A 27,237-nucleotide genomic window follows, 5' to 3' on the forward strand; every position below is an offset into this window, starting at 1 on the left:
AAAATGACTGAAATAAGATATTTTCTGTGGATAAAATAATCAATTAATTCAACTTAAAAAAATGAAATAAATAAAAGGAAACAGCACGTGTTTAATTGTAGTAAAATGAATGGAGTGATATTCCAGATGTGCTGGTGTAGTCATCAGTGAAATACCGACACAGCCACAACTGTTGCTTTGCTTTTCTAAGGCTTGTTGGAGTCCATCTACCAACTGTCAGTTCAGCCTTTTCTATAACTGTCAGTGAGATCCAGACTGATGCTGCAGTGTTTTCTTAGATGTGCATTATGGATGATTATATACAGGCAGATAGAGGTCCAGGGTCCTGAGTGGGGTGTGTCTAAAATGAAGCTCCGCCTCCATCTCACAGAGCTGTTTTTTACTTTCAAAGCTTGTGATTTGCTAAAATGCTCTCATTGAGTTTCATCTGCCTGACATTTATTCATCTCTTCATCTGGCTGCGACTATCACAGGTTGAGAGGCGGTGTACACCTTGGACAGGTCACCAGCAGAGCTAACGAGCACTAGGACTGGGTAACATAAACGCTGACAAACTGTGGTCCAGTTTGTCGTGTTTCTCTTTCAAAGGTGTTCCTGGTTCATCTGTGCTGGAGCCACTTTAATTCAGAGAGCAGTGCAGAAAGATCCTTTGTTCTCTGAAAGGGTCTGTTTTTGGTTCATGTTCAGCTTTCCTTTCATTCTGTTTGCTTTTTGTGGTCAAATCCAGGAAAGTGAGTAACGTCCTGCCCAAAGAGGCATCAATAACTCTTTAAAGGCCATTTGAGAAATTCACTGCAGAATAAGCAACGTCACCAGTTTCTGTCTTTATTTCTGCTCCGTGTCACCGCTTTTAAAAAGTGTGATTTCATTAAAATCCTACCAACGCTCCTACAAAGGATCTTTACTGCAATCGATCAGGATGTAAAATTGAGATTAAAAAAACTGGATTTTGCACACGACCTGTTATGATGGAAGTCCGCCATGGCTTCGATCTCCAGAGGCAGCGTCAGAACAAAAATATCCAGCGTGACCGAGAGTTCGTTCAGATCTACAGACTGCACCGCCTCAGCATTCTCCAGGCAGGAAATGACCTCACCTGCAAACACAACTGTGAAGTAAGCTCGGGAACAAAATTAACAGTGTGAAGAAGAAGCTCTTTGTCCAAAGTGGTGATTTATAGAAGCAAAAGAGTAACACAGCTTCAGATATGCTTCCTTGCACAGAAAGAAGCCACTTAGGTGGAAAGCAGTCAGCTGTACTCACCCAGGCACGTGGGCAGCGTCTGCATGGGCACGGAGCCATGGCAGCTCTTCATGTTGACAGAGCAGGTGATGTGAACAAACAGTGGTGGCATGTCCAGCTGTGGGGCCTCGTTCTCCAGCAGGGACTCTCCCTCCAGGATGCTGAACGAGTCCTGGTCCTGGTTCACAGTGTTGGAGTCAGACAGGGACTGGTCCTCACCCTCTCCCTGGGAGCTGCTGCCTGGGTGCTCCTCATACTCCACCACCAGATCGGTGTCGCTCTCCGTCATTATGCAGGAAGACGGCACATTTTCTGCAAGTGTAGCAAGACAACTTTAAAGTAGTCCTAAGAATCATAAACTCTGCAAACTCTTTTTGTTGTTTCACGTCTTTGGTTAAATAAGGTTTTAGGAAAGACTTTATTTTACTTTCAGGCTTTTTATTGACCCGCAGGGACCACGTGGATCCTGCCTGTTATGCATTGTTGTGCATATGTGGGCTACATGCCGACTACGGGAAAAGCGACCCCTGTCTTGACGTTGTTCTCTCGATAACGCAGGACTGCATTGGGCGTTCCAGGAAATAAAGGACTCCACATGAACGTCTGGAATCCCTGAAGGTTACTCACTGAGTTATAACTTATGTGTTTGTGTCAGTGTCTAACAGTAAAGGCATATAACTGTATATGAATACACAGACGAGTATCAGACACCTGTACAGAGATCATTTACTGCTACAATATAACCTGCATTATTAACATTGTATTAGTAATATATCCCACAGCACTGATGTTGCATTAGAGATGCTTATTAAAGTTATTGCCACCATGTTAACCTTTTTTTACAGGTGCAGCTATAATTATTTTATACACATTGCATGTTTGTGCTCATTCAGAGTTGATGCTCAGTCTCTTAAAGAAGGTTTTAAGCTTTGTGAAGCGCTATGTCCTCACAATCTATAGTGTAGGTGACTTGGAGCACAGAAGGATAAACAGCGCACACGCTTACAAACACATAATCCTGCCAGGCCAAAAGCCCGAAATTCATTTAGCTTCTAACTGCATTTCAGTTTGCTTGGTAACAGATGACAGAAGACAAGTCAAGAAAAGGACAAGCCCTCAGGGACCGTCTAGGCTGGAAATTTACTGCCATGTATGGAAGCTGTTATAGAAAGAGGAACTTCTGTGTCTGTTTTTAGCCATCTAAGATGTACCATTTACTGCAATCGATGTATTTGATCTGCAATCGACGTGAGAAGGGGCGTTAACCCCGATGTTATAAAAGCATTTTCAAGTGTGTTCTTAGCAGGAGACGTGTGCTGATGTGATGCTGCAGACTTCTTCTCCTGTGTGCGTTGGACCTCACTCTTCTGGGCCTCTGCTGTTTGTTTCATTGCTCCACATTTATTGAAGTTGGGACACCTCAAAAGGAGGCGATGTGTCTCGCGTTTCTAAAGCATGAAACAGAAGTCGCTGAAATAACGACGGCTGATTAAAAACTAACTGATGAAGCACTAACTGGATATTAAATGTGAAATGAGCCGTACTAAAATGATCAGTTTAACTGGGCTCGGCCTCAGAGTCTTCCTCATCTTCACCCTGCTTTGAGTTCTTCTACACCTTTCTCCCAGACGCTGAAGTCACCATAACGATTGCTTTCCATTATAAAAAGCCACTTGTGTAACGCTCACGAGCAGGCAGGTGCTGTTATTGACTGGAGAGAAATATCTGTGCTCAGAGCACAGGATGGACGACTGCTGAAAATTCACTCGTTTTATTTTCCCTTTCTATCAGTCTCACATTTTATCTTTTGTAGCCTCCTCCAACAACAACAGCCCTTTTGTTGAGTCACGTTTTCACAGTAATTTCGATGATTCCACTATCAGCCTTTTGGCTACAGGTTATCAACAGCTACAGGAGGAAGAAAAGAAACAACAAACACAAAAAAGCTACGATACTCCTGCACAGAAGCTTCAGGGAAGCTTAGCAGTATAACAACTTGTGCTTAATGAAGGACGAAACATGAAAGGTCCTCCACCTTTAACATTTGTTACTGCTGAACACTGAACAACTGAATGTGTGACCACAGTGCTGACGGGAGACTAACAACAAACCCAAACTAAAGGCAAACGTTTCAGAACGGCCTTTACCGTCTTCAGTGGCGGGCTCAGCTTCTGACAGCAGCTCTTCACTCGCCCGTCTTTTCATCTCGCCGTCCTCCGACTCCTGTGAAGGAAAATCAGAGCAGCAAGGTTCATGCTCAGATATAGAGATACAGACTCACCTCTCTTCGGTTTGCTTCTCTGAAATAAACAGTTTTTAGTTTCCCCCCCAACATCTGATTTGTCCAAATCCTTGATGACATCCATCCCTCTTTATAACATCTAACCTGCTATGTGACGCATGATATTGTAGCAAATTTACAGCAAACTCACCTCTTTCTTGGATGAAGGTGGAGAGTAGTAGAAGTAGTGTGGGTTGGAGGGAACACTTTTGAAATACTGAGAAAGGATCTCCATGAATTTATCCTGACAACAGTTTAAAATTGAAATGATAATTATTTAAAGCCGTTAGCTTTCTGGTCCAAGAATCAGCTTTAAGGAACTGAAGAGTACGGGATCCCCCTTCAGACACTACCTGTATTATTTTGTGCAGATCTGGATACACGTCACACGCGGGTTGTGTCTGCAGCAGCGTCAGAGGGAATTCTGCTATCGCTCCTTTCTTGGGCTCTTCCTTGATCGGTGGAGATGTAGGAGCAGAGGAATCAGGAACTCCTCTGGATTCAGCCTCACTGGTGTCCTCCACTTCAGTACTGCAGCCAGAAATACCACACAATTAATAACTGTGTCAGTTAACATGAATCTTATTGCAGACTGACCTTAAAACAGTCGTTATAAAAGTGCTTTGGAAGGGAAAAGCCAACACACTGACAGCAAACTTATGAACTGGAACGTGTTAACAGATGTGATTCATCAAAGGACAATTAGCAACATGGTGTGGTGGTTTGTTGCTTTATTTGAATGATGACTGGTGAAAGGGAAACATGCATTTATCACGTCTCAAACAGCTCTGGCATCCTGGAGGTCTCAGAGCGCCACATTATTCCAACAGAGCAGCCCACTGTGGGAGCACAGGCCCACCGGTGGCAGACTGCATTTAGGAAACAGACACCATCTATACTTCTTACATTACAAACATTTTCATGAAGCTAAATGACACTAAAACTCTGCTTAGTTGTATCATAGTTTTGTGCTGTGTTCGTTCTTTCGGCTCCTGTCAGAGATCTCATCCTGGTAAACTGGAGCTCTTCTTCCGCACGCTCGCTTGCTTGCAGGGGCTGGTCTGGAGGTCTAATGTTATAGTTTTTACTGCAGTTTACTAAGTCTTTCCCTGACCATGTAAAGCACAGTGAGAAGACGAGTGCTTAGAAGTGTGACTACAAGAAACAAAGATTTGTTTATAATAGAACTAAACCCTCTTTTTACAGAAAAGTGGAGAATAAATAAAGTTCATTAATATAACAAACGAATCAAAGTATGTTTGAGTCACACCAACATCAGCACATGTGAAGAAAACCCTGACGTAGGCCTCTGTGGATGTGAATTCACCAGCTCAGACAGCACCACCTGCTGGACAGTTTAAATCATTACCAAATGACTAAACTGTATGCTGATGGTTTGCATGCCACTAGCCCCAGATAAACAGATCCACAGACAGATGGGCAGAAACATGGGTTACCCCCTATGCTGAGATGTTTTATGTAAAGCTAAATATAAGAAGGTGATAAGCTGTAACTTAACTTTGTTAAATAGAAGCAACTCGTTTCTCAAAGACTGGCATGTGTCTGATTCTGATGATTGGCTTCACCTGCATGAAGAGGCCACTTTATCATCGAGTTGCTCCCCCTCAGCTTCACCAAGGATAAACGTGGCAGGGCTCCTTGAAGCTTTCAGAGGCCCTCCTCCCCATCCTGGAGTCTTGCCGTGTTCCCTGAAGACCCTGATGTGTCCACATAGCGTCTGCAGGAAGGAGGTGATGTCGATCTCCTGCAGCGATTCTTCACAGTAGTCCATCGCCATCAGGACGTCCTGGGAGCTGATGTTGTAGGACTGCTGCAGGCTGCGGTATACACCTGACAAGAACATGGACACGTGACCAAACGACGCTCGGACGAGTTTCAGTCACTGTATTTTAACACCTGTGAAATCATGGATGACTGTGACATGTTGCACTGCTGTGATGGACTTAACCTTAGATCCTCAGTTGTGTGTGTGTTTTGGTGGAGTAAGGATTTTTCTTTTTGACTACTCAGTTAAGCTTGAAGCATTCGTGTTGGTGGACACAGATCACCTTTGACGTAGCTCTGGTGGTAATGCTCCTGCAGCATGCTGCAGTAGTTGGCCAGCTCCTTGTGTTTGTGAGGCTGAGACAGGAGGTCGGTCCAAGGAGACTGACTGCTGCGATCCTGAGATAGAGACCTGCTGGGGAACAACAGCACAGAAAAGACACTGAGAAGAGGAACCCGGGTCTGACAGGATGATGAAGGATCAGTTGAACCCACAAGGATAGATTACGTTAGTACATAAAACCTCAATTTCACACATGTAGAAAACAGTGCTGGTTAAAATACAGACAGTTCCACTGCACCTAGTTTTGCATAAGCACTTACATGAACCCATATCTGCACCACAGTACAAGCCCAGGCACAAGGCCGAGAGACCAGTCGATGAAACCCTCACAAGCCAAAATCCTTCTGACCGACTGCTAAATGACCGACATGCATTTCCCAAAGCAAATAAATTTGAATGTTTCCATGTTAACCAGTGGTTGTTGACTGGTCTCTATGCTTATGTGACTGGGACTGGGGATTAAGCATCATCAAAGGAGCCAATAAGCCTGTGAGGGACAGCTGAACCTCCACAGCAAGCATCTGAAGCGCTGAATTAGGGGAGGAGCAAACATGATTTATCAGGTCAAAGTCAGGGAGAGACGAGTCATTTAACAATATTTCTATTTTTAACCTAAGTGTAGAAATTATTTGTGTGTGTTTATAGGTTTGTAGTTTAAACTTAAAATAAGACACAAACATCTAAACAACAGTCTTAATTCAGTATTGACACCCAGAGTTAACTGTTAGTTAAGCACAGGAAGTCTTTTATTGTTTCCCAGTTAACCCATTCTAAGTATTAGGATAGACTCCAGTATGCTTCTGTTTATAAACATCAGCATAACTTTACATGTTTACAAATATGTCATGGCCCCATGCTGTCAGTTTAAGCATCACCAGTCTCTGCATTCCCGCTACATCAGTGGTTCGCAAACTGTGGTACGCGTACCACTGGTGGTACTTTGGCTCCATCTAGTGGTACGTGGGAAGTCTCCAGATTAAATGATATCTGGCACGTTCTGGTTCAAACGTACGGCTCTGCTGTCACTTCCAGCATAAATGAAGACAGAAAACTAAACAGCAGTGACGTTTGTAGGGTTACTGAAGTTGGGCTAGCTGCTATATAATGATGTGCTACGTGATCGCTAGCCACACAGCTATGTTAGCATAAACACAGTGAAGCTGGAGGATGAAGCTAACTTTCTTCCACTGGATAAAAGTTAACCTGAGGATTCCTGATGGTTAGAGACAAATGTAATGGCATGGCAGGATGCTGTAAACGTACCAAACTGCAGCAGGAGAACAACTGAGATAATCCATCCACAATACGAGGTTAGTCATTAACATACTGCTGCTGGGCTGCAGCTACATCGTAAGGGTTTAAACACTGAGCTGTAAAATGAACAGTGAGAGGCCGACAGTGATCACTGACTGTTTTTATGGGCTTGTTGAGATTAGAACAAGGTACAAAGTATTAAAACATGTTAAAAACACAGCAGCCTTAATAAACACGGAGCAGTTTGTTCAGACGTCATCACTTAACGATTGGCTATCCCACCTGCTGTTTTAATGCAGCACAGTTGTTATTATTATGACGTGTCACATCCTGTTCATGACAGTTAAAATAAATAACATTCATATAAGAAATAAAACTGTCTCGTGTAAACTGCATGTGGTGTTAAATAGGCTGATCTGCACTGTTCAGAGTGCAGTGTCTGTGTGACACTCTTATATAGAATAACAGGTATCAATAATCATCCCTGACAAATATCCTGCCGACCCAACAGAGTTTGGCTTCAAATATCACTACAATCCACATTCAGTGTTTCTGAGGTGTACCAGTAAATACTGCCAACTATTTTAAACTATTGCTGTCAGCTTCAAGCATGCAGTGAGTGCTGTTTCACACAGAAAACTGAATTATTGCATTACTCAGTCGCACCAGCACAAATAATGTAAACAGAAAGTTTGATCTGTCCACATCATCTCTTTGAATTAAAACTATAGTTCATGTGTAATCCTTGGCTCATCAGCAGTGAGGCTGGTTCTCCACTAAAACAAATTACAAAGCTGAAGAGCAGCAGACAAAACTGCAGCCTGTGATAGTATCAGTGTTAATACATATAAATACAGCGAGGCCAGCATCCCGCTGAGACTTTCATAATTCATGTTCGTGGATAAAAACCTTGTATATAAAACATGGATGTAGATCCCAGGTTTAAATATCAGTCTAAACTGGAAGTGTCTTAAACCTGCAGTCCTTCCCCCATCCCACAGGAAGTGTCTGAGGCAATTTTGATTTACAACCTCAAAAAAAAAAAAAAAAAAACGTCTTGGTATTTATGATACCAAACATCATTTTTATGTCTTATTCAGTAGGACAGGACAGCAGGCATGAAGGCAAGGCCACAGTTTTAAGAGACTTCAACAATGTCAGAGCTCCAAATAAGCAACAGAAGAAGAAATGTGACCCTTTGATGAGTGTCTGTGGTTTTCTCTGATGTTTGCAGCAACAGGAGGAAGCACAGACAGGCCCGGGGAGTAGATGCTTTTACCAGCCTAGTTTTAGGAAAGCCACACTGTCCCGCTCTACAAGCGCATCCCCAAGTTGCCAGAAGTGTCCAGAGAAAGCTGAGCAGCCCCTCAGCAGACAGAAGGAGAGCAGACAGACAGACAGTGTGCTACCTGAACTTCATCTGCTGACACATCTCCCAGGACTCTGCATCTCGGGCTCTATTCTCCCCCGTGAAGACAACCAGAGACACACGTTAACATCTCCACTGCAACAATCCAAGGCTCGCAGTGCGTCACACAATCATGACAAAGCCTAATTACAACACGGCTCCTCTTCGTCTAGTACTTCTAAGACTGGGTTAGATGATCCATATTCAGTATTTGGTGACGGTTTTTGTGTTCCAGGCAATAACAGTGTCATTATTATGAGATAGCCAAGGTTACAAAGAGACCCAAATATATACAATAATTCTATAAGACCTTCTTATCATTTTATAATTGTAACTGGCAACACAACTGTAAAACCTTCCTTGTCTTTCAGGATTTCAATGCTTGCTTGTTTTTCCCTCAGTACCTGAAGAAGACGTCCCTGGGTTGGCGGCTGGAGTTTGGGTGAACCAGCTGCTCTTTCAGATTCTCCAGTGAACAGTTGTAGACGTAAACTGGACACTTCAGCTGGCTGCTGTCACCAGTGCTCTGCTGGGAAAGCTGTCTGCTGAGGCTGATATGGAAGTCTGACTTGTGTGGCTCAGAGAAGTGGACTCCTTCTTTTTCTGCAGCATCTGGAAACATCAGAAAAACGTAAATCTTTGTGCAAAATGTTTGAACAATTCAAACCCTGCAGACGTGCGGTTTTAGGCTCACCTGAGCCCGGCATCCAACTCTCCATCTCTGAGCCTCTGCTGTCCCAGCTGTTCTGCTCCAGGGTCTGGGAGTCAGCAGCTCCAGTCTGGCCATCAGATGGAGATGAGAGCACAGGGGACCTGGCGGTGCTGGAGCTCAGTCGCCGACTAGAGCGCAGGCTGAGTCCAGACTCGGACCCTTCAAAGCCACCAGTGGATCCAGACAAAGAGTCAGCCTGAGATTTGTTGCTGGGGGTCAAAGCGTCGTCCTCCTGTGTGCTCACATTACTCCGAGGCTCGGTCTCTCCTGAAGCCATCAACATCAGAACATCTGCAACATAACAAACATCATGAGAGCGCGCTAGAAGCACCACAGCCAACAAACTCCAGACTCACCTGTGAAGGTAGCAGGAAGGAAGGTGAGGATTAGATGCTGGGAGCTGATGCACTTGGCATAACATCTCCACTGTGGCGCAGAGCAGCTGCTCTCCAACAACAGGGGCTCTTCATCCACAAGGTCTGCATTGCTGAAACTCTGCCAAACACAACAGACATTTGTCACGAATACAGGAAAGACCAACGAGGGACCTGAAGCAGCTCCCACTGCAGATTTCCAGTGTGGTTGTGGCCTCATTACCCACAGAAACAGTCAGAGAGCTCAAAAGGACTATTTCAATTTATTAGAGAAATGTTTGCATTCCTATCCCATGATTTACTTTAGTACATTTAACTAGAAACAGCAGACTGAAAGAAAACAATACAAGTATCACAGACGTGTGTGGCCTAAAGGCACCAACGGCTGTAAGGATTCAAACATTTTCAAAGGCTTCAACAGATCATCACTAGCTGCATTATAACAACATAAATAAAAAAGGTTTGGTTTTGTGCCAATGTTGGAGATCACCTGTAAAGTGCTGGTTGACCCCATCACCTCTCTGCTGCTGCCGGCCGTGTAGAATGACGTCACCGTGTCCTGTTTCTCTGCAGGCTTGACGCACTCCTCTAAAGAAACCGAGACGACAGAGAAACTGATAAAACAGAGAACAAAACACTCATATTTTGTTACTCTCCTATCATTCTTTTCCAATTATAATGGGATCATCTACCTCCAGGAGATACTCTGGCTAGATTCACGTCCACTTGGACACAGACTCGTACAGACCTTTAATAACCGGCAGGGAGAAAGGAGCGACGTGGCCGTCTCGTTCCCGCTCCAAGATGTGATGCATGAAGGCGACGTGGTCCCCGTCAGCTAACGGGATCTCTCTGTCACTCAGCTCGTTCTCCAGGCTGGTGTGGAAGAGGCTGAGCAGGAGCTCATTGGGCAGGCAGTGGGAGCTGTTCATCTGCTCCTCACTCCCCGTCGCTGAGCACAAAAAGGGAAACGCGCTCAAATCGATTTATTATATTTATTTATTATCATTTCTAAGCGTATAGATGCATGTTGTAGGACACAGATGGAAGTGAGATGCATTAAGATCAGCGAGCCCTCATATACAGTACGCTACTCTGTCTAAAGCAGGTTGACGTAAAACGTGCTGTACATACCTGTGCTGAATGTGACGAAAAACAGCTCAACCTGCTGGCATTTTGGGAGCAGCTTAATGAGGTCAAACTGGAAAGGGACCATGTGGATGCTCTCCTCAGAGACCAGATGTTCTCCTGCACGCACACATAATGGAAAATCATCACATTTTCAAACAAGCAAAAACCGGAGAATCGCATCCGCTGAGCCATCAAGGCTTTAATGTATTCAGCTTTAGTTTAATGTTTGACTAGAATGAGCTCAACAAACGTCTAACAACGGCAGACTGAGTGCTAACACTTCAGCGTGGCACGACTCTTGCAGGCGTTTCTGTGATGTGAGACGTTTTGCTAACGCTGATTAAAAGCTACGTTTGTTACCTTGTGCATCCTTGAGTCCAGCTGGCAGAGAGCAGACCTGATCCTTATTCTGACACAGCTGGCTCAGATATTCAAAGGTCATCATGGTGGACATGCAGGCCAAGTCCCTCGGGAAGATCTGCAACACAACAGGGATGCGTAAACCAAACCTGCTGCTTTTGACGAGCAAAGCTTCACGTACACAAACGGAGCAAACTGAGCTCTAGTTTGAGAGCAGCTTGTATAAGCCAGCTTTTCGTACTGCTCGAGGGAGCTCCTGGTACTTAAGGCCCTGAAAGGAGCGGTGCTGATCCGTGCAGTTCACCGTGCCGCACTGCGGTTCCACCCAGCATTCGGTCACGAGGTTCAGCTCCGTGTCCAGGTCGACTGCCTCCACCTCGGTGTCATTGTCGTCGTCGGTGGAGAAGCTAGAACTCCACGAAAGACAAAACAAAATGCTGAAAATTGAAGAGTTCAGCTGAGCTGCACAAACATTTTGAACTGTGTTAAAGGGCTTCGTGTTAGATTAATACTTTGCAGACATCGACACAGCATCAGGGTATCTCAGATTAAATGACAACGACACGCTGCTGGCGGAACATAAACATGTCAGTCACACAGCTTCTTCCTCATCACTGTCGATACCACACGCTGACCAGCTGCAGCTTTGCAATAAACATGAATAAATCAGTCAAACTGAGCCTGGATGTAAAATGCTGCATTATGTACATGTTACTGTTTTTTAAGAGGTTCTGAGGTTCAAATGAAATCCACCGTTTCTGGTTTCTGTTGCTTATTTGTAGCTTTAATAAACAGGTGAAGTAAACGTAGACTTTGATCACGCTGAACTCAAACCAAGTGACAAACATTCCTGTTGCTTTTAATAAAAGCTGCGTCCTAACAGCGTGTCCTGGTCTAAACTATGGGTACTGCCAGGCTTACCTGTCCTTCGTTGAGGTAGAGTGAGGGGGAAACAGGATATACTGAACAATGCAAGAGTGACTCTCTCTGTCCACGTCTCCTGATGTTCCCTGAAGACACAAATAAAACCAAATCAGGATCACAGAGAATCACTTTGGGAGAGCAGTTTGTCCTGCTGTTCTTTACCTTCATTGGCAGCTCGATCACCAGGTTTATAATGCCCTCGCCACTGGCAGCAAAGTTGAAGCCTTCTGACAGGCGAATCCTGCAGACATCAGGACAATTTTAAGGTTTTGCATCTCAAAGAGAAGAAATTTGTAAAGAGAGACACGGCACTTAAAGAATCCTGAATTTAGATCAGAATCATCTTTGTTTGTTCCAGTTTGATTTATGGGAGAGCTGCATAACCACAGAGTAGATACCATCAAAACCACGGTGAAAAACTGCTGCTCAAATGCGTGCATTTTTTCCTCTGGCTCATTTATATTCGTAGCTGTGGTATTTTTAAATAGATCACATTTAATAGTTTGAACTTACTCCGAGAGCACGGACAGGATATGGGCAACAGCCTGCATGGCTACAGCCGGTCCCTGGCTGCTCTGCACGGCCCACACCCAACGCTGGTGCAGGAAGTAACGTGACAGAGAGGCCAGCGTCGAGGAGGCTGTGCGGTTTGCTGCCACGCTGAGGGGTGCAGCGGTGTTGGAGGGCAGTGGGAAGGTCTCCATGTTGAAGATGAAGGGAGTCCTGAAGTCTAGAGGAAGCTTGTCATACCTGCACAGGATCAGCAGTTAGTCTCCATTCAGTTGCTGTTGGTAGCAACAGCAAACTGTGTAACCAGTACTTTTAAGTGGTTATGCATTTATTTATTTATTATTAGATTACATGACCTTCCTCTGGTGGCCTACTATGACATGGACCGACCTGATTAGCAGCTTTTCCAGAGGCTTACTGACCACCACCACACAGGGTCTGTCAGAGAGCGCAGGCTTGGGAGCAGGGATGGAGGGAGACTTGGATGGAGACGGGTGGCCCACAGCCTTCCTCTTGGTTTTGGGTGTTGCCTCTTTGTTCTGAACACGATGAGGGAAGCGAAGCTTGAGGATCTGCTCTCGCAGCTCATCCACAATCTGATTTTAGAAAACAAAGCACAACACGAGTCTCACAGAGAGTTACAAGTGGGGCAGTTTGTTCCCCGAGCATACATGTGTCCTATAACCTCCTTTCATGTTTTTACAAAACTGCTCATAAAAGAAACGGAGAACCACATTTTATAAAAACAGTGCACGAAAAATACAATACTGTCATCTACTAACAGCTATGGATCATAACACTGATATTGTATTGGCCCCATGTTTTTTGACTGAGTACCTTGTTCCTAATGTGGGCCGGTGTGCCGATGGGGAAACCCAGACGCAGGACCATGCAGGGGGTCTTTGAGATGACACGCACCAAGTAGAAGGAGGTGGGAGGCTGATCAGAAGAGCTGCTGAGAAAAAACAAAGAGCGTTGAGGCAGAAGCAGTGAGTCTTAAACATCATCAGCCAACACCACCTGTCGTCTCACCTGTATATGAGTTTTACATACGAGTAACCCTCCACCAGCACGAAGCTGCTGCAGTCCCTCAGCAGTGACGTGAGGGCCGAGTGGGAGATGCGACACTGGATGGTGCTGTAGCGCCCGTTGTTCCCAGGTGTGTGCAGATGTTTGGGGACAGGCCTGCAAAGGTCAAAGTATTGTGGTAGCAATGAAAGACTGGCAAAGAAAAACAAGCTGATATAAACAAATATGGCTGATAAAAAGAATACAAGAGCTTCATTATTCTTAATGCAAGCTCAATCATCCAGGTAAGGAAATCTCAGTGGTTGTTGATCAGTGGTCATGAGGATTTGCATAATTAAGATGAAGGAACTGCCCTCCCAGCCCATTGTTCCCTCAGTGGGCTGGTTTCAGTCACTGTGCAAATGTGCTGTTTATAAGATTGAAACCTGCAGTCAGCTGAGACTGAAGACGTCACCTGATGATGACGAAACGTTTCTCCCACAAAACGCTACGTCCAGATAAACAGAATCAACTTTTGGAGATTCATTATTCTTACATATCATGCTCAAGGATGATGACAATGCGATGCATGTGTAGCCATCTCTGCCAGAAGTTGGCGTCCATGGAGAGGATGGGCTTCCAGTATGATGCAAACTGGGACTGAGAGGAATCTTTGGATCCACTGTGCTGCAGAGACAAGACCTGGAGGAGGAGGAGAGACACGACAGCGTTAAGAGACAAACAGATAAACAGAGCTGGTCTCTACAAACACTACATGTTAGTAGGTCCCACACAGCGGGAACAATAAGAACGATTTGTGAATATTTAGGTCCATTCTGGTGTCTTGCTTCATAAATCTGCAGGATTTAGGAGCATTCGGGATGAAAGTTTCCCAAGAAAAAATGCAACTACGCAAAAGCAACACTTTGTGACACACAGAGTTTTTAAACCTTGCACCAACACAGATCATAAGAGTTGGTAAGTTCCCAACATAGTGTGAAGTATAGCAACAAGGCTGACCGGAGTGGTGGAGCCAGGAGGGATGTAGAACAGGGGAACTCCATTTTTGGTGCTCTCAGGAATCATGTAGTTCTCAGGCATCGAGTTAAACGACTGCAGGTGCACCAACATCTGATCAGTTTGGTTGATGCTGGAAAGGACAAACAGCACATGGATTTTCATATCAATATGGCTACATGATGGTGGGATCGCACAGAGTCTCTAACTGGAAACCAGATTCCAGTCCTCATGTCGTACCTCTGCAGTGTGTTCCAAAAGCGCCGGATGACAGAGGTGCGGTACTGGCTGGTGATGGGTTTCCTCTGGGTGCAGCTGATGTCGTGCAAGATGTCGTAGCTCCCCTCCATCGTCACCTCCACTCTGGTGGTTCTCTTGGAGGGGTCCAGTGGCCAGGAGGCAGCCGCGAGATACTCAATGTGCATGTTGTGTTTCCATAAGAGCACGAGCTTCACCTCCAGCTGAGTCCCACCTAATGTCACCAGCAGCTTCAGTCTCAACACAAACATTCAGTTTTCCTGACTTGGTGTGAGATGTTAGTAAAGACACACAGCCGTTTACCTTTAGTGAGGCTGATGTCAGTGATGGTGTAGCCCTCTCTCAGTCTCACAGACAGCACGCTGATTAGATGAGCATGGACCTCCTTCTCCGTGTGCTTCTTCCTCCTCATGACCAGAGCAGGGTTTCCACTGGCCGACACCAGGTGCTCGTTGAACAGCTTGTGCTGGGAAACTGCAAAAAACAGAAGCAGTTAGTATGTGTCATGATGATTAGAACCATCACTATCGTCTTCATCACTAACAATAAAGAGATTATGGCCTACAAACGCTAATAAGCTGACAATGAAGAGCAAGAGGACTAGCGATAAATGCAGCAGTGTTTGAACTACTCGGACATTTTTGTAATTCTATGTATTCCTTCATATGACCTGAAATATAACTGGTTTTTCATATAATGTAGCTAAAGAGATCCCAGGTAAGTAACTGTTAACAATCTATGGAACTAAGAGAATTCAACATATCTTGTATTTGTGATACGCTTAAGATTAATATTATAATTCAGCAGCTGCTTTTCTGTAAAAACTGACAGTAAAATGTAAAAAAGGCTTGGTGTAAATCAGCGCTCCTCAACCTTTTTTGCTCCACAGACGGTTTCATGTCAGACAATATTTTTAAGGTGTTGTGGATAAATACAACAAAATAAAATGATGCGACCGAGACAAAAACTGTGGTGTTTTGTAAATATAAGAATAAATATTAATTCACTGTGTAACTTTATTAGCAGCGTCCTCCTGAAACGCACCAACAACATGAGAGTAACATCCTCCTCTCTGCCCCTTAATGCTCTCTGGTCACTATGGTAACGCGTAAATATTTCTTTCAAAATAAGACACAACTACAACACAGGAAAGACCCAGGGAACCAGAGCTAACAATAAAAACCCTGAAAACCATAAACTTCACACCGGAGCCTCAAGTCTCGCAGCCCGGTACCAAACGACTCACGCACCGGTACCGGTCGTTTGGTACCAGTGGTGTCAACCAGAGTGCTGTCCTGTGAGGCCTGATGGGGGAACGCTCATATATTCATGTAAAATGAGTCATTGAGACTGAGGATTCAAAAAAACGTTAACAATAAAAAACACAGCTTTTGTGTTTCAAAACAAAGAATAAATATTTAGATTCTGCACCGTTTTAAAAACTGTCAGAGCTCATTTGTGTTGCATCCTGTCACTGAACCAGTGCTCACAGGACTGATGAAAAAACTAGCATCAGACTTGTACATCGTTGTCTCACCACAGAAATACTCTGAGTTCATGGACTCGGGGCTCTTGAGGAAGGAGTATGTTAGAAATGCTTTGTGGTAGGCATTCATCTCCTCGCTGTTTAGGTCCACTTCAGGACAGCTGGGCAGGTAGGAGCCAAAAGTGGCTAATGAGATGAACTTCATCAGCTCGACGTTGGGGATATAGCCAAAGCTGCAGTCGTAGGAGTACGCCCCGCCAACCTGTGCATGCAAAAACAGGACTCAGAGACGAGCAGCTGGAGAATCCCCTAAATATCTTTAAATAATAATCATCATCACTTCTATTGTGGAAAACGATTGTTGTGACTGCTTTAGATAACAGTTCTTGCACACAAAAATGTATATTCAGAATACAGAGTTAGATTCTTGTCTTTACTTGTACAAAGGAGCAGGAGATGGTTCCACTCCGGAGCTGGTTCAGCAGGGTTTCACACATGGCCACATCAGGAACACTCGTGACCCCGTCCGTGATTATAATGATGCCTTTGACAGAAAGACAAGTAAAGAAAGGAGTCGGCAACTTCATATCCATCGCTCCAGGATCGTCACATAAATGACTGTCATGTGGTACAAAACCATTCATTAAAAACCTTTAAAAGTTACAGGAAGCTTATGTGTGCTTTATGCGACTGCATTTACTTGTTCATCAATGAAACTTAACGTTAAAAAACAAATGCACGCAGAGTTTCAACCTCTCTATTTTTATTTCTCTCATAAGTACACCTGTCATTTTACAGAAGAGAAACTGAGTGCATCAGTGATTTAACCTGTCTGAGAGTGTGCACTCTTCCTCCATCAATCATGTCATAAACTCAATAAAAACAACAGTTTCTTGGCTTGCAGAATAAAGGAAGCCATGACAAAGTCCCAGATGTGTGACTTCAGTGGTTCACATCAGATCAATAAGTTGACCCATACAGCAGGAAAACAACATCAGTAATATCTGATGGAGTACTGTGTGCTTTCAGATGTTAACGGTTATTTCTGAGGAAACAATCATCCAGGTAAGAAGATCCCAAAAGGCTGATACTCTTCATCAGCGTTTTCACGTCTTCAGTCTCAGCTGACTGCAGGTTTCAATCTTATAAACAGGACATTTGCATAATGACTGAAACCAGCCCACTGAAGGAACAATGGGCTGGGAGGTCACCTTCATCATAATTATGCAAATCCTCATCACCACTGATCAATGTCCATGAGTCCCATTCACAGAGAGGTGGGGAACGGCTGCAATCACAGCATGTAAGATGGAGACAGATGCACCCTCTGCTTCAGAGGTGGTCGTTCCCTTTTCACAGAAATGTGCTGTTTATAAGGTTGAAACCTGCAGTCAGCTGAGATTAGTGACGAAACTCCTCCCCCACTGAAAACGTGCAGATGAACAGAATCAACCTTTTGGGCTCTGAGGAAACAGTTCTCTTGATCTGTGGATGTCAAGTGCAAAATCATCTGCATAAAAACAGATTTGTTCTTAGAAGAGACGTTTTTTAAATAAGGCACGACAACGAAAGAGAAACTGCTAAATAACACCTCTGATACTTGAAGTGTAACTTCACCAACCTGCACTGGAGTTGGGAGGGAGCAGCTGAAGGGCCAGGATGCCCTGGCGTACCATGCTGACCAGCCCCATTTCAGCTGACACCATGGAAACACTTTGCGTCCGGTGGGGGTGCTCGTCCAAGCCGCTGCTCTGGTCACTTGAGTTCTGTGACGGCTCCACGCACTAAGAAGCAAAGGAAATATAAATGTGTTAGGACACATTTAAAAGGCAGGATTTAATGCCACACTCATTCTTTATAAAGCAGCATTAAACTGTGACACGCTTTGATGTAGACTCACAAGCTGCCCCCAGGTGGAGGAGCTTTTAGTTCACTTTGCTGAGGGCAGTTACAACATGTGCTTTCATAGGTGGACAAGGTGACGCACTGAATGCAGTGCAAAGTCTGCCCCTGTTTGTTTTCTAGCAAATAACAGTGAATAATGTCAGCAGGGAATTGTGTGTTTGTTAACATATCAGGATATCAGCTACTCGCTCCCCTGGGATCATCAGCCGTGTGATGAGAGACGATATTTTACTGACCTGCATAATCAGTCGACCCACAAAAAGACTCAGACATAGCTGTTGAAAGTCTGGCCCTTCTTCCCAAAATGAACCATTCAATAAAGATCTTTGACAGAAGATCTTTTTCTTAAAAACAATGACCTGCTACAAACAGGGGTCACAAGTAGGGATGGGTACCGGTGTCCGGTCCCATGATGGCACCGGTTCTGACATAAACGGTAGTAACCAGACCGAAAAGCAGCGCACATTTCGGTGCTTTATTTCGGTGCTTTTTTTTCACTTCTAGCCAATCATTTTACGTTTCCGAGGATAGTAGGCGGGCCCAGGTACGTACGTTCTTTTAGAGCAGAGCTACAGATTAAAAATGCCCAAGGCGAAGCGGTCAAAGTCTGGCTGTACTTCACAGCAAAAGATGCAAACTCAGCAGCAACAAGTGCTTTAAGCTGATACTGTGATACTGTCAAAGGAGGTAACACCAAGAATCTGATGAAACACCTGGCGACGCATAGCGTTTTGTTAAAAGCCGAGAAATGCGCCGTATTTGATAGCTTGCTGCGAGACCTCACACCAAGCACATCTACTGCGGGTGTGGTGCCTGTTATCGGACCCGGAGTTAGCAACATCCCCCAAAAACCCGAAGAGGAGAGTCCTGGCCCCTAGCCCTGCCAGTGTAGCAGAAATGATGAGGATGATGATGCAGCAGCAGCCGTTCTTCTCTGCGTGAGTAGCTTCATGTTGTTCGTGTGTAATTTACGTTGAGTAGGCTAACCACGTTATTACATTAATGCATGTAAGGTGAACTAGCAAACACCATCATAGCTACATGCGGCTGTCTTCTTGTTTGATGGCACATGCTCCCTTCACCCTGGACAAAAAGGCTAAAATGACCAAAGAAAAAGTGGAAAACAGCTAAACATTAGGGCTGAACGATATATCGCATTTGCGATAATATCGTGACATGATCAAGTGCAATTTTCTAACCGCAAAGGCTGCGATTATACTCTGGACATGTCCAAATTCATGGGCTGCATCCTCCTGAGGCCGCATTTGTAGACCGATTACGTCACAGCGACGCGCCGAAGGCTGTCCAAATTACTACCATATCCCAGAATTCATAGCGCGGCCCAGCCAAACTCCAGTTTCCAACAATGGCGGCCGCTACTAAATTTTAAAATTACTCATACTAATCTTTCTGGGTCACAAAATAAACTTTTAAAATATTTTCAGGCGAGAAAGTAGTTGTGTAAACATCAAATATCTGCTCGGTTTATCAAGATATCCCATATTTGCAAAAGTGCTTCGACGTTTTCAGAGGCGTCTGCTACCCACCAGCTCGACAGCTAGCCGGGAGCTCGAGGGTTACTGATGCGGCCGAGAACGGCACAACTCCCGGCACATCATTTTCAGATCACCGCGGAGTTTCGCTGCTCGGGTTAAACGTAATATATAAGTCACTTAGACAACCTACAAATGTTATTGTTGGGCTTTTTTCAGTGTTTTGTTTGTTCGTGAGTAAATCGGTTTGGCTGAGATTAAAGTTATTAGATTAGATAAAATAAAACTTTATTAATCCCCCGGGTGGGTTCCTCCTTGGTTTTCACACAGCTGACTAAACGTCAAACAGAAAACTTATTAAACAGAAGTATGAGACAGTCGAGAATTTACTCCAGTGTCCTGTTATATTTTAGACAGCAAGAAGCAGACGGCTGAGTTTATTAAACTCCACCGAGACAGCGGTGACGCTAATCAGAACTAGACCGTCCAATTTCACGCCTTTAAACTTTAAAGGCGTGTTTGTGTGTGTGTTTATACAATTGCTATTATGTTTGCACTTTATGTGTAATGTTACTGACTGCAGAGATCAGTAAGATGTGTGTATTTTTTATTTATTAGTTTTATTTATTTAATATTATTTTGTAATTGAATGACTGTCTAGTAGTTCACAGATGTCGAAAAACTGAGTGTGGTAAAGCCACTGATTTTGTTTATGTATATTTCTGCAATCTGCACATTGTACTGACTTTCATTTTAATGTTTACACCAGGGTTCCTTGTCAGCACTTTATGCTCAGATGTTTGTAAGCTAAAAATAAACTATTGTGTATGTTCAAATATACTGTTGTGATTGAAGAAGTTAAATAAAAATGTCAGTCATCAATTCATGCATCACCTCATGTCATCATAACAGAGGTCTGTCTTCCAGGAAAGAACAGTTTAAAATTAATGTAATATAGTATTGGCCATACTATATGATGTATTGCTTGTCTTTGTTTAATAATACAGAAGACAAAGACCTTAAAAAATAATCGCATATCGCATCGCAATATTGGGGCAAAAAATCGCAATTAGATTATTTTCCATAATCGTTCAGCCCTACTAAACATGAGAGGTTTTTGGACAAAGTTTGTTTTTTCCATTGTTTAAGCACTGCTTCCAGCCAAGAGTGATACCATATATGCCCCATAGCTGCAGAAAAGGCTAACATTGTTATCTTTTTACAAAAAAACAGCTGAACATGAGAGGTTTTTGAACCAATTTTGTGTTCTCCATTCTTTAAGCACCGGCACCGTTTCAAAAGTACCGATTTGGCACCGGTATCGGATAAAACCTAAACGATACCCATCCCTAGTCACAAGTGAATCCCATGGGCGTAACAAACCTGCCGCAGTTGGCTAAAGTATCACACCCATGCTGTTTTTGGTAACCATGGATACAACAGGTGCTTGTGGTTGGAAGCCAATCGTGGAGAGGATGTTCGGGGTCAAACTGAAGAGCGATGCTAATCTAGTCTGATAAAGTAGGATGTTGTTTTATTTTTGCTTGTAAGGCACGGTGGAGCTTTACAGGGTGCTGGTGAGAGCTTTTACACTTGCAGTGTTTCTCTAATAGTTACAGCATTCTTGCTAGCACAGTGTCATTTCTGCTAGTGTGCACTTGCCTGTTCGTGCTGCTGATGCAGGACTTCTGCGATGCTACTCTCCAACGCTCTGAGCTGCTGGTAGATGTGATGCAAGAACTCATCCAGGTCTGTTTTATCAAGCTGGCATCCTTGGACCAAAACCTGCAGGGAACAAAAGATTAAAGACCGTCAGAGAACTGCACAAACATCTACAGCAGCCTAACATCTCCCACAGAAACTAACCCAACGTGTGCTTTGGTGGCTGAAATGTAGTCAAACATAGTAAAGACAGAGATTAAAGTAAGCGTGAAGCACTCCACACCAATGTGGGCTGGGCAATAAACACGTGCTGGAGAGAGAAACTCTGCTTTTCTTGGCGTTAAGTTACTCTCGAAGACATTTGTTTCATTCATTTTTATGACTAAAGTAAATTACAGTCATTACCTGATGTGAAGGGAGGCCAATGATGGAGGAATATGCAAGGATGGTGATGAAGATCTTAGGCTTGAAAAATCGATCTGTTCCAGGGACTCTGAATGGTTGAACCAGACCAGCCAGACACCTGGACAAGGCGTGGAAGACCTCATCAAAGATCATCTCGCCTGTGCTGTCATCCTGCAGGACACAAAACCAACGTGTAACACAGAGACACCAAATGATCTGGCATATTGTACACCAGAGGCAGGGCTCAGTGTGAGCTGTTTCCCTCAGTCTATGACATTCATACCTGCCCAGTTTAGGCAGAGGTTTTATATTGAACTGAACACATGTTCTTTACATGCATCAATGAAGCCACTGTGAGAGCCCAGGTCTACGTCAAAAAAACGTTAAACTTGAATTAAAGTCTGTTACTAGTGGAGCTGACTCAACCAGTGGTGCTCTGTGCACAGAAGCTCTGCTGTGCAGACTGAAGAGCCGGTCTGATGGATTTTCACCACACTGAATAACAGTTTTAACATTAACATCAGGCTGATGTGGAAGTTCAGGATGAGGCTTTGCAGGAAGGCCTTATCTTAACTGTTTTTTAAAGGCAACATGTGAGTGACATCACTGTGATGACATCACTGTGATGTCACTCACATGTTAGATGACATTGTGCTGTGAAGACTGGAACATCTGTGTTGGCACTACTTTAGCAAACTGCTGACGTAACAAACAGCACTGATGTAACTGTGAAACAAAGAAACATGGCACTCATACAACTTCAGTCACAAGCCACGCCCACACTAAAGCAAACCCTCCTTTATTCAGCTTTCTGACTCTAGAAGATCCATCCATCTACTTACTTACTCACTTGCTTATCCAGCTGAGAGTAGTGGATGTTGGAGGCTATCCTAGCTGTCATGACCCTGCACAGGTTGCCAGTCTGTCACAGGACTAACATATAGAGACAGACCACCAGTCACACTTACATTCAACCCATTTAATTTAACCCTACGCATGTCTTTGGACTGTTGGATGAAGCCACAATCCCCAAAGAGAACACACACGGCCCCTAAAGCTTCTTCTAGCTGCTCTTAATCAGCAGGGTTCACCACAGCAGACAGGTCTGCAACTTTGATTTGACAAACTGTTATGTTGGACGTCAACATGGGAATAGGGACCTTTAACATTAGGTGAATTTATAAACTACATAAATTTATGAAAAATCTCTTACTGAGGTTGTAATTTAAAGGAATTAATACTTTTTGCAACCCGAGGTTCCAATTTGAAGTCGTGCAGGTTTAAGGCACTTAAAAATAAGTTCTTATTTTACACCATATAAGGATATCTCTTATCTGTAGGTAACTGCTTAACAGTTTTCCAGATATGGGCTTCATGCTAACAAAGAAGCAAATAAGTCCATCCGTTGTCCATATGTTACCAGACATGCTGAGAGAAGCGGACCTGAAACCTCTGAACTGCATGAGCTCCTTCTCTTATGCAACGATATGGTTCAACAGTGCAGCGTGTGCATTTACAGAATACTCTGTGCTGTCTCATATAAAAAGGGTCAAATGTGAAGACTGAGGAACACATTCAGCAGCACAACAACAGTCTCAGTTCTGTGCTTTCAGACTTTAATTCTATCCTTGTGATTGCACTTGGTAAGAGTTAATTGGATCACCATGCAGTGCTGCTTCACATGCATGGATGGCCATGCATCCAGTTTTCTGTGAGAGGTTTCAGTACGGAGTAGCAACATCCCACTGAGCAACAGCTCGAGCACGATTCACATTCAACCAACTAAAAGTGAACAATCTAAATCTTAATGAGGTGCTTCGTCTGCGAGTCAGAGCAGCAAATGATTGTGAGCTCAGAAGGCAGAGCGGGTCATCTGCAGTATCCTTGAGCAACATACTGAACCCCAGGTTGTCCCCAATGTTAAATAAAGAGGCAGCTGGAGTAAGAAAAAGCACTTTAAGTGATCAAATATTTACCATTTGCAAAATTCATTCACAAAATTTAAATTTTTTTGCTCTTCTAACAGCGTCTGAATAAATTAAAAGCCTTCTTGACTACAAATGGAAACACACTGAGACACTCAGGAGCCAGAAAGAGACGTGATGTACTTGATATAAGACAAGCAGACAAATGGATTGTCCACTATGAATAATTTACACAGCAAATAATCATAACAAACTTAAATATTACATCTATTCTTGCACTAAGCACTTTTTAATATTGTTTGAACTCATTCAGGAGACAGTGCATTTAAGACTTACCACAATCCCTGTGGAGGGACTCAGGTCCAGCTCGATGATGAAGCGGTACCTCCGGGCCAGGAAGGTGGCCCGGGTGGAAGGCATCAGTATGCATGGGTGTGAAGTTGGGGAGATATCTGGCTGCCATCCTTTAGGTAAGATGCTAAGCAGGTCCAGTTCATTTTCAGAGTGCAGCTACAACAGGAAGTGGGAGGAAATATGATTTGCAGTAGCTTTTAGAGACCAATCAGAACAGCAGTTACAATGTTAAAATAGCTCTCCATTTTTCCTTTAATTTGTCACAGTGCAGCCACCATCTAATCATCGGTGGCATATACAAGGATAATAATAGAAGGGTGCCAATCTTGATCTTGGTGCTGCTGGGCCATCATGAGGACAGGAGAGGAAACTCACCACTTCAGGCTTTGAAGCCGGACAGATGATTTGGTTAAGTTTACTAAGAAACCACGCCAGTCGCACATTCCTAGAGATCCGGTAGTCCTCTTTCATGAGCAGGTAGATGTGGTCAGCCTCCTCCACCTTAACAACAACATGCACAATCATAAATGTGGGATGTTCACACATCTGTATGAGCGAGAGAGGGTTTGAGGATGCCCAACCCCACTGGATGGCAGCATTATTCAGGAATAATAAAGACCATATTTTCTAATATAAGCATGTCCATGTAGAACAGATCTATGTGATCTATTCTATTTAAACTAGCAAGAGTGGCTATAAAGGTAATATGAAAGTATTTACCAATATCACAGTTCAGGAGAGCAGTAGGGTCACAACTTTCACTCCATGTTTCAGAGGTCCCAGCGCAGAAACTCCAGAGCAACAGATTTCAAATCGAAACTAAAAACTCACCTTTTCAGTTTTAGCTTTAATTGTTAACAGGTGTGATTCTGTGAACAGCACCGACTCTCATTTTTAACTATATTTTAATTTTGCATTTAATTTGATGTCATTTTTCCTATTTGCTTTGCTGGCTGTTGTGCATCATTTTCATCAGTTTTGTTGTGCTTCAATGTACCGTAAAATCTTTAGTATTATCATTTAAATAATCCAAATAAAAGCTTCACCAAGTTTGACATCATTACCTTTGTTTAAAACACCATCTGGCTGATACCACGTTTTGTGCTGATGTTCTTTTGTTCTGCTTCAGCTTTTTATTACACCACAATTCAACATTTTGCCAATGCTAAACTGATGTAACAGCTAAACATAGGCCAGAGTAAGTGTGAGCTTTTTTGCTGACTGGCAGTCAGCAGGGTCCATAATAACAATGTTAGCCTACATATTTGTGCATCATTACACATAGTTATAGATTACAACACTCAGCAGTATATTGATCAACATTAGCTGTAGCTTCCACATTACTTATATACAAATAAAATAAGAAGTAATTATAATTCAACAGCATCGTCTTCAGTCACACCAGTCCTCTGCATATCCTCCTTCACTACGTCAATGAATCATCTCTGGTTTTCCTCCTGCCTGGCAGCTGCATCTTCAACATCCTTCCACATGCACTCTCCCTCCTCTGCACCATCTCAGCTCTGCCTCATTAACTTTACTCCAAACCACTCATGAGCTGTCCCTGTGTCCATTCTGTGTCCATTCTGGTCGCTCCCAACAAAAATCTTCAGTAGCATCTTCAGCTCTGCCACCTCCAGGTCGGCCTCACGTCTTTCTGTCAGTGCATAATAGCAGGTCTAACTAACATCTTAGGAATCTTCCCTTTATCTCTTGCTGCTATCCATCTGTCAAAAATCACCCGTGACACTCGTCCCCACCCGCTGCACTCTGCCTGCAGGCTCTTCTCCACCTTTCCTCCTGCAGAGTCCAACAGTACAAATGTACAGCTTGCCTTTAAATAACATATAATAGTCAATCTTTTAGCTAGCTGGTATTTTGAGATACTGGACTTTCATGTTAAAATTTCACTTCATAAAACTGCATTTGTATTTATTGTAAATACATAATGTGGGCTAAATGTTTTTAGCTGTTTCCTAACGAACACACGCGGAGCGTTAACCCTTTTGCCTATTTTAATGCTGAAGGAAAGTTTTATTTGGCTCTGTAATCTGCAGGCACGTATCGCCGAGTTGCTAACAGGCCAGAAACTCAGCAAAATTAACTTAAACCTTCTGACTAATGTGACTCGTGTTTACTTCCAGTTTGTCAGTTGCTGCTAGCTTCCTGTAGTCGTGTAGCTGTGCAGCTATCACAAGTTTCTCCTCGTCTGCAGACGTCACGTAACAGCTCTGCCTCTCTGTTGTGGATTATTTAAATTCATGTTTCACTTTAAAAGGGACTTTAACGACTTCTGGGTGTTAAGAGCACGAAGTTAAAATGTGGCATGTTTTACTAACCAGTGCTACCCTGACTGTTACCTCATTGTCCGGTCTCTCTGCCATGCCGTGTTTAGCATAAGAGCTGCAGGGTGTCGGCGAGGCTCGGCCGACGGATATCCACTCTGTGTTGTGCAAAGTGGTCTGTATTAGTACTTGTTTATCATCTGTCTTCTCTTCTGATCAGGTGCTTGTAGAGCGGTACCAGCGTCGACATGTTCTTCTTCGTCTTCTTGTTTTCGCGCAGTTGACGTCCAAACTCTGCGGTCTTACCGCCACCTGCTGGGCTGTAGCGGGACCTACAGGTGACCGGGTCGAAACGATAGTGTCGATGCTGGTGTTGGTATCGGATCAATACTAGAAAGAGTGATAAGATTTATACATATAAATATTTACATGTGTTAAATGAATTATTTTTTAGAAATTAAAAAAATAAACATCAAACATGCACTGTGACATATGATGTTTTTTTGACTCTCAGGTCTATGCTGTTTGTAGCCTGTAGCACATTTATAGGACTTCTGTCTTATAAATGTGCTACAGGCTACAAACACAAAGTCCTTTAAAGACAGGCACATTTACATTGCAGGTCTTCATAGAAGTTTGAAAATACATAAAAAGCTCACAAACTGTTCTCCACAACACGAGCTGCCTTTATAAGTTCAAAGTACCACTATCTGTACTGGTATCAGCAATACTGGCCCTGCTTGGTATCAGAGTGATACCAAATAAAATCTGCAGTATGGCACAGCACTAATGGGGCATTTTACAAACTTTATAAACGAGGACTATCTCCAGCAATAACATCATTCTTAGATTTTCTCTGACACAGAATTGATTTTCATGATTTTAATAAAGAAATTATAGCGGAACTGTTACTGCTGCCATATTTTGCCTGTGGCATGCTCTTTATGAATAATTGGAGGTAGATAAGATGGCTGTGAAAGCTGAATAAAAAGCAGTTGATACTTATATGCAAAAAAGTTTTTGAAGGAGTTTTTGAAATGTGAATAGAGAAGCAGACTGTTAGTGCTCGTTAGGTCTGTTGTATATCATGTCTGTTGAAAACAAATGATGGATTG

The 27,237-nt window shown here is 43.4% G+C and overlaps 1 protein-coding gene across 2 annotated transcripts in view; it reads right to left on the bottom strand.

The window, feature by feature from the left end:
* Positions 1-26,382, bottom strand: part of szt2 (SZT2 subunit of KICSTOR complex) — a 104,884-nt gene extending 78,502 nt beyond the window's left edge. Inside the window, exons 1-34 of one of the 2 annotated variants that reach the window (XM_085433432.1) lie at positions 26,198-26,382; positions 24,213-24,338; positions 23,820-23,993; positions 21,559-21,729; positions 21,154-21,276; positions 17,715-17,877; positions 16,531-16,637; positions 16,145-16,355; positions 14,911-15,081; positions 14,590-14,821; positions 14,353-14,482; positions 13,889-14,034; positions 13,357-13,509; positions 13,162-13,279; positions 12,715-12,920; positions 12,328-12,564; positions 11,977-12,055; positions 11,812-11,900; positions 11,132-11,303; positions 10,891-11,008; positions 10,534-10,647; positions 10,148-10,351; positions 9,890-9,987; positions 9,382-9,520; positions 9,008-9,316; positions 8,718-8,925; positions 8,315-8,362; positions 5,593-5,720; positions 5,110-5,374; positions 3,877-4,054; positions 3,675-3,767; positions 3,390-3,465; positions 1,264-1,554; positions 961-1,096 (exon numbers count right to left, since the gene is read on the bottom strand). In XM_085433432.1, coding sequence (XP_085289558.1) covers positions 961-1,096; positions 1,264-1,554; positions 3,390-3,465; positions 3,675-3,767; positions 3,877-4,054; positions 5,110-5,374; positions 5,593-5,720; positions 8,315-8,362; positions 8,718-8,925; positions 9,008-9,316; positions 9,382-9,520; positions 9,890-9,987; positions 10,148-10,351; positions 10,534-10,647; positions 10,891-11,008; positions 11,132-11,303; positions 11,812-11,900; positions 11,977-12,055; positions 12,328-12,564; positions 12,715-12,920; positions 13,162-13,279; positions 13,357-13,509; positions 13,889-14,034; positions 14,353-14,482; positions 14,590-14,821; positions 14,911-15,081; positions 16,145-16,355; positions 16,531-16,637; positions 17,715-17,877; positions 21,154-21,276; positions 21,559-21,729; positions 23,820-23,993; positions 24,213-24,338; positions 26,198-26,221 — 5,237 coding nt within the window. In that variant the 5' untranslated portion in view covers positions 26,222-26,382. The remainder of the gene's footprint in view (positions 1-960; positions 1,097-1,263; positions 1,555-3,389; positions 3,466-3,674; positions 3,768-3,876; positions 4,055-5,109; positions 5,375-5,592; positions 5,721-8,314; positions 8,363-8,717; positions 8,926-9,007; positions 9,317-9,381; positions 9,521-9,889; positions 9,988-10,147; positions 10,352-10,533; positions 10,648-10,890; positions 11,009-11,131; positions 11,304-11,811; positions 11,901-11,976; positions 12,056-12,327; positions 12,565-12,714; positions 12,921-13,161; positions 13,280-13,356; positions 13,510-13,888; positions 14,035-14,352; positions 14,483-14,589; positions 14,822-14,910; positions 15,082-16,144; positions 16,356-16,530; positions 16,638-17,714; positions 17,878-21,153; positions 21,277-21,558; positions 21,730-23,819; positions 23,994-24,212; positions 24,339-26,197) is intronic. The other variant, XM_085433433.1, reaches the window with a different exon arrangement.
* Between the last annotated feature and the right edge of the window lie 855 nt (positions 26,383-27,237).

The sequence above is a fragment of the Copadichromis virginalis genome, linkage group LG15 (assembly GCF_057382275.1).
Source record: "Copadichromis virginalis isolate Kocher_CV1m ecotype Utaka linkage group LG15, C_Virginalis_male_GT1.1, whole genome shotgun sequence".
NCBI lineage: Eukaryota > Metazoa > Chordata > Actinopteri > Cichliformes > Cichlidae > Copadichromis > Copadichromis virginalis.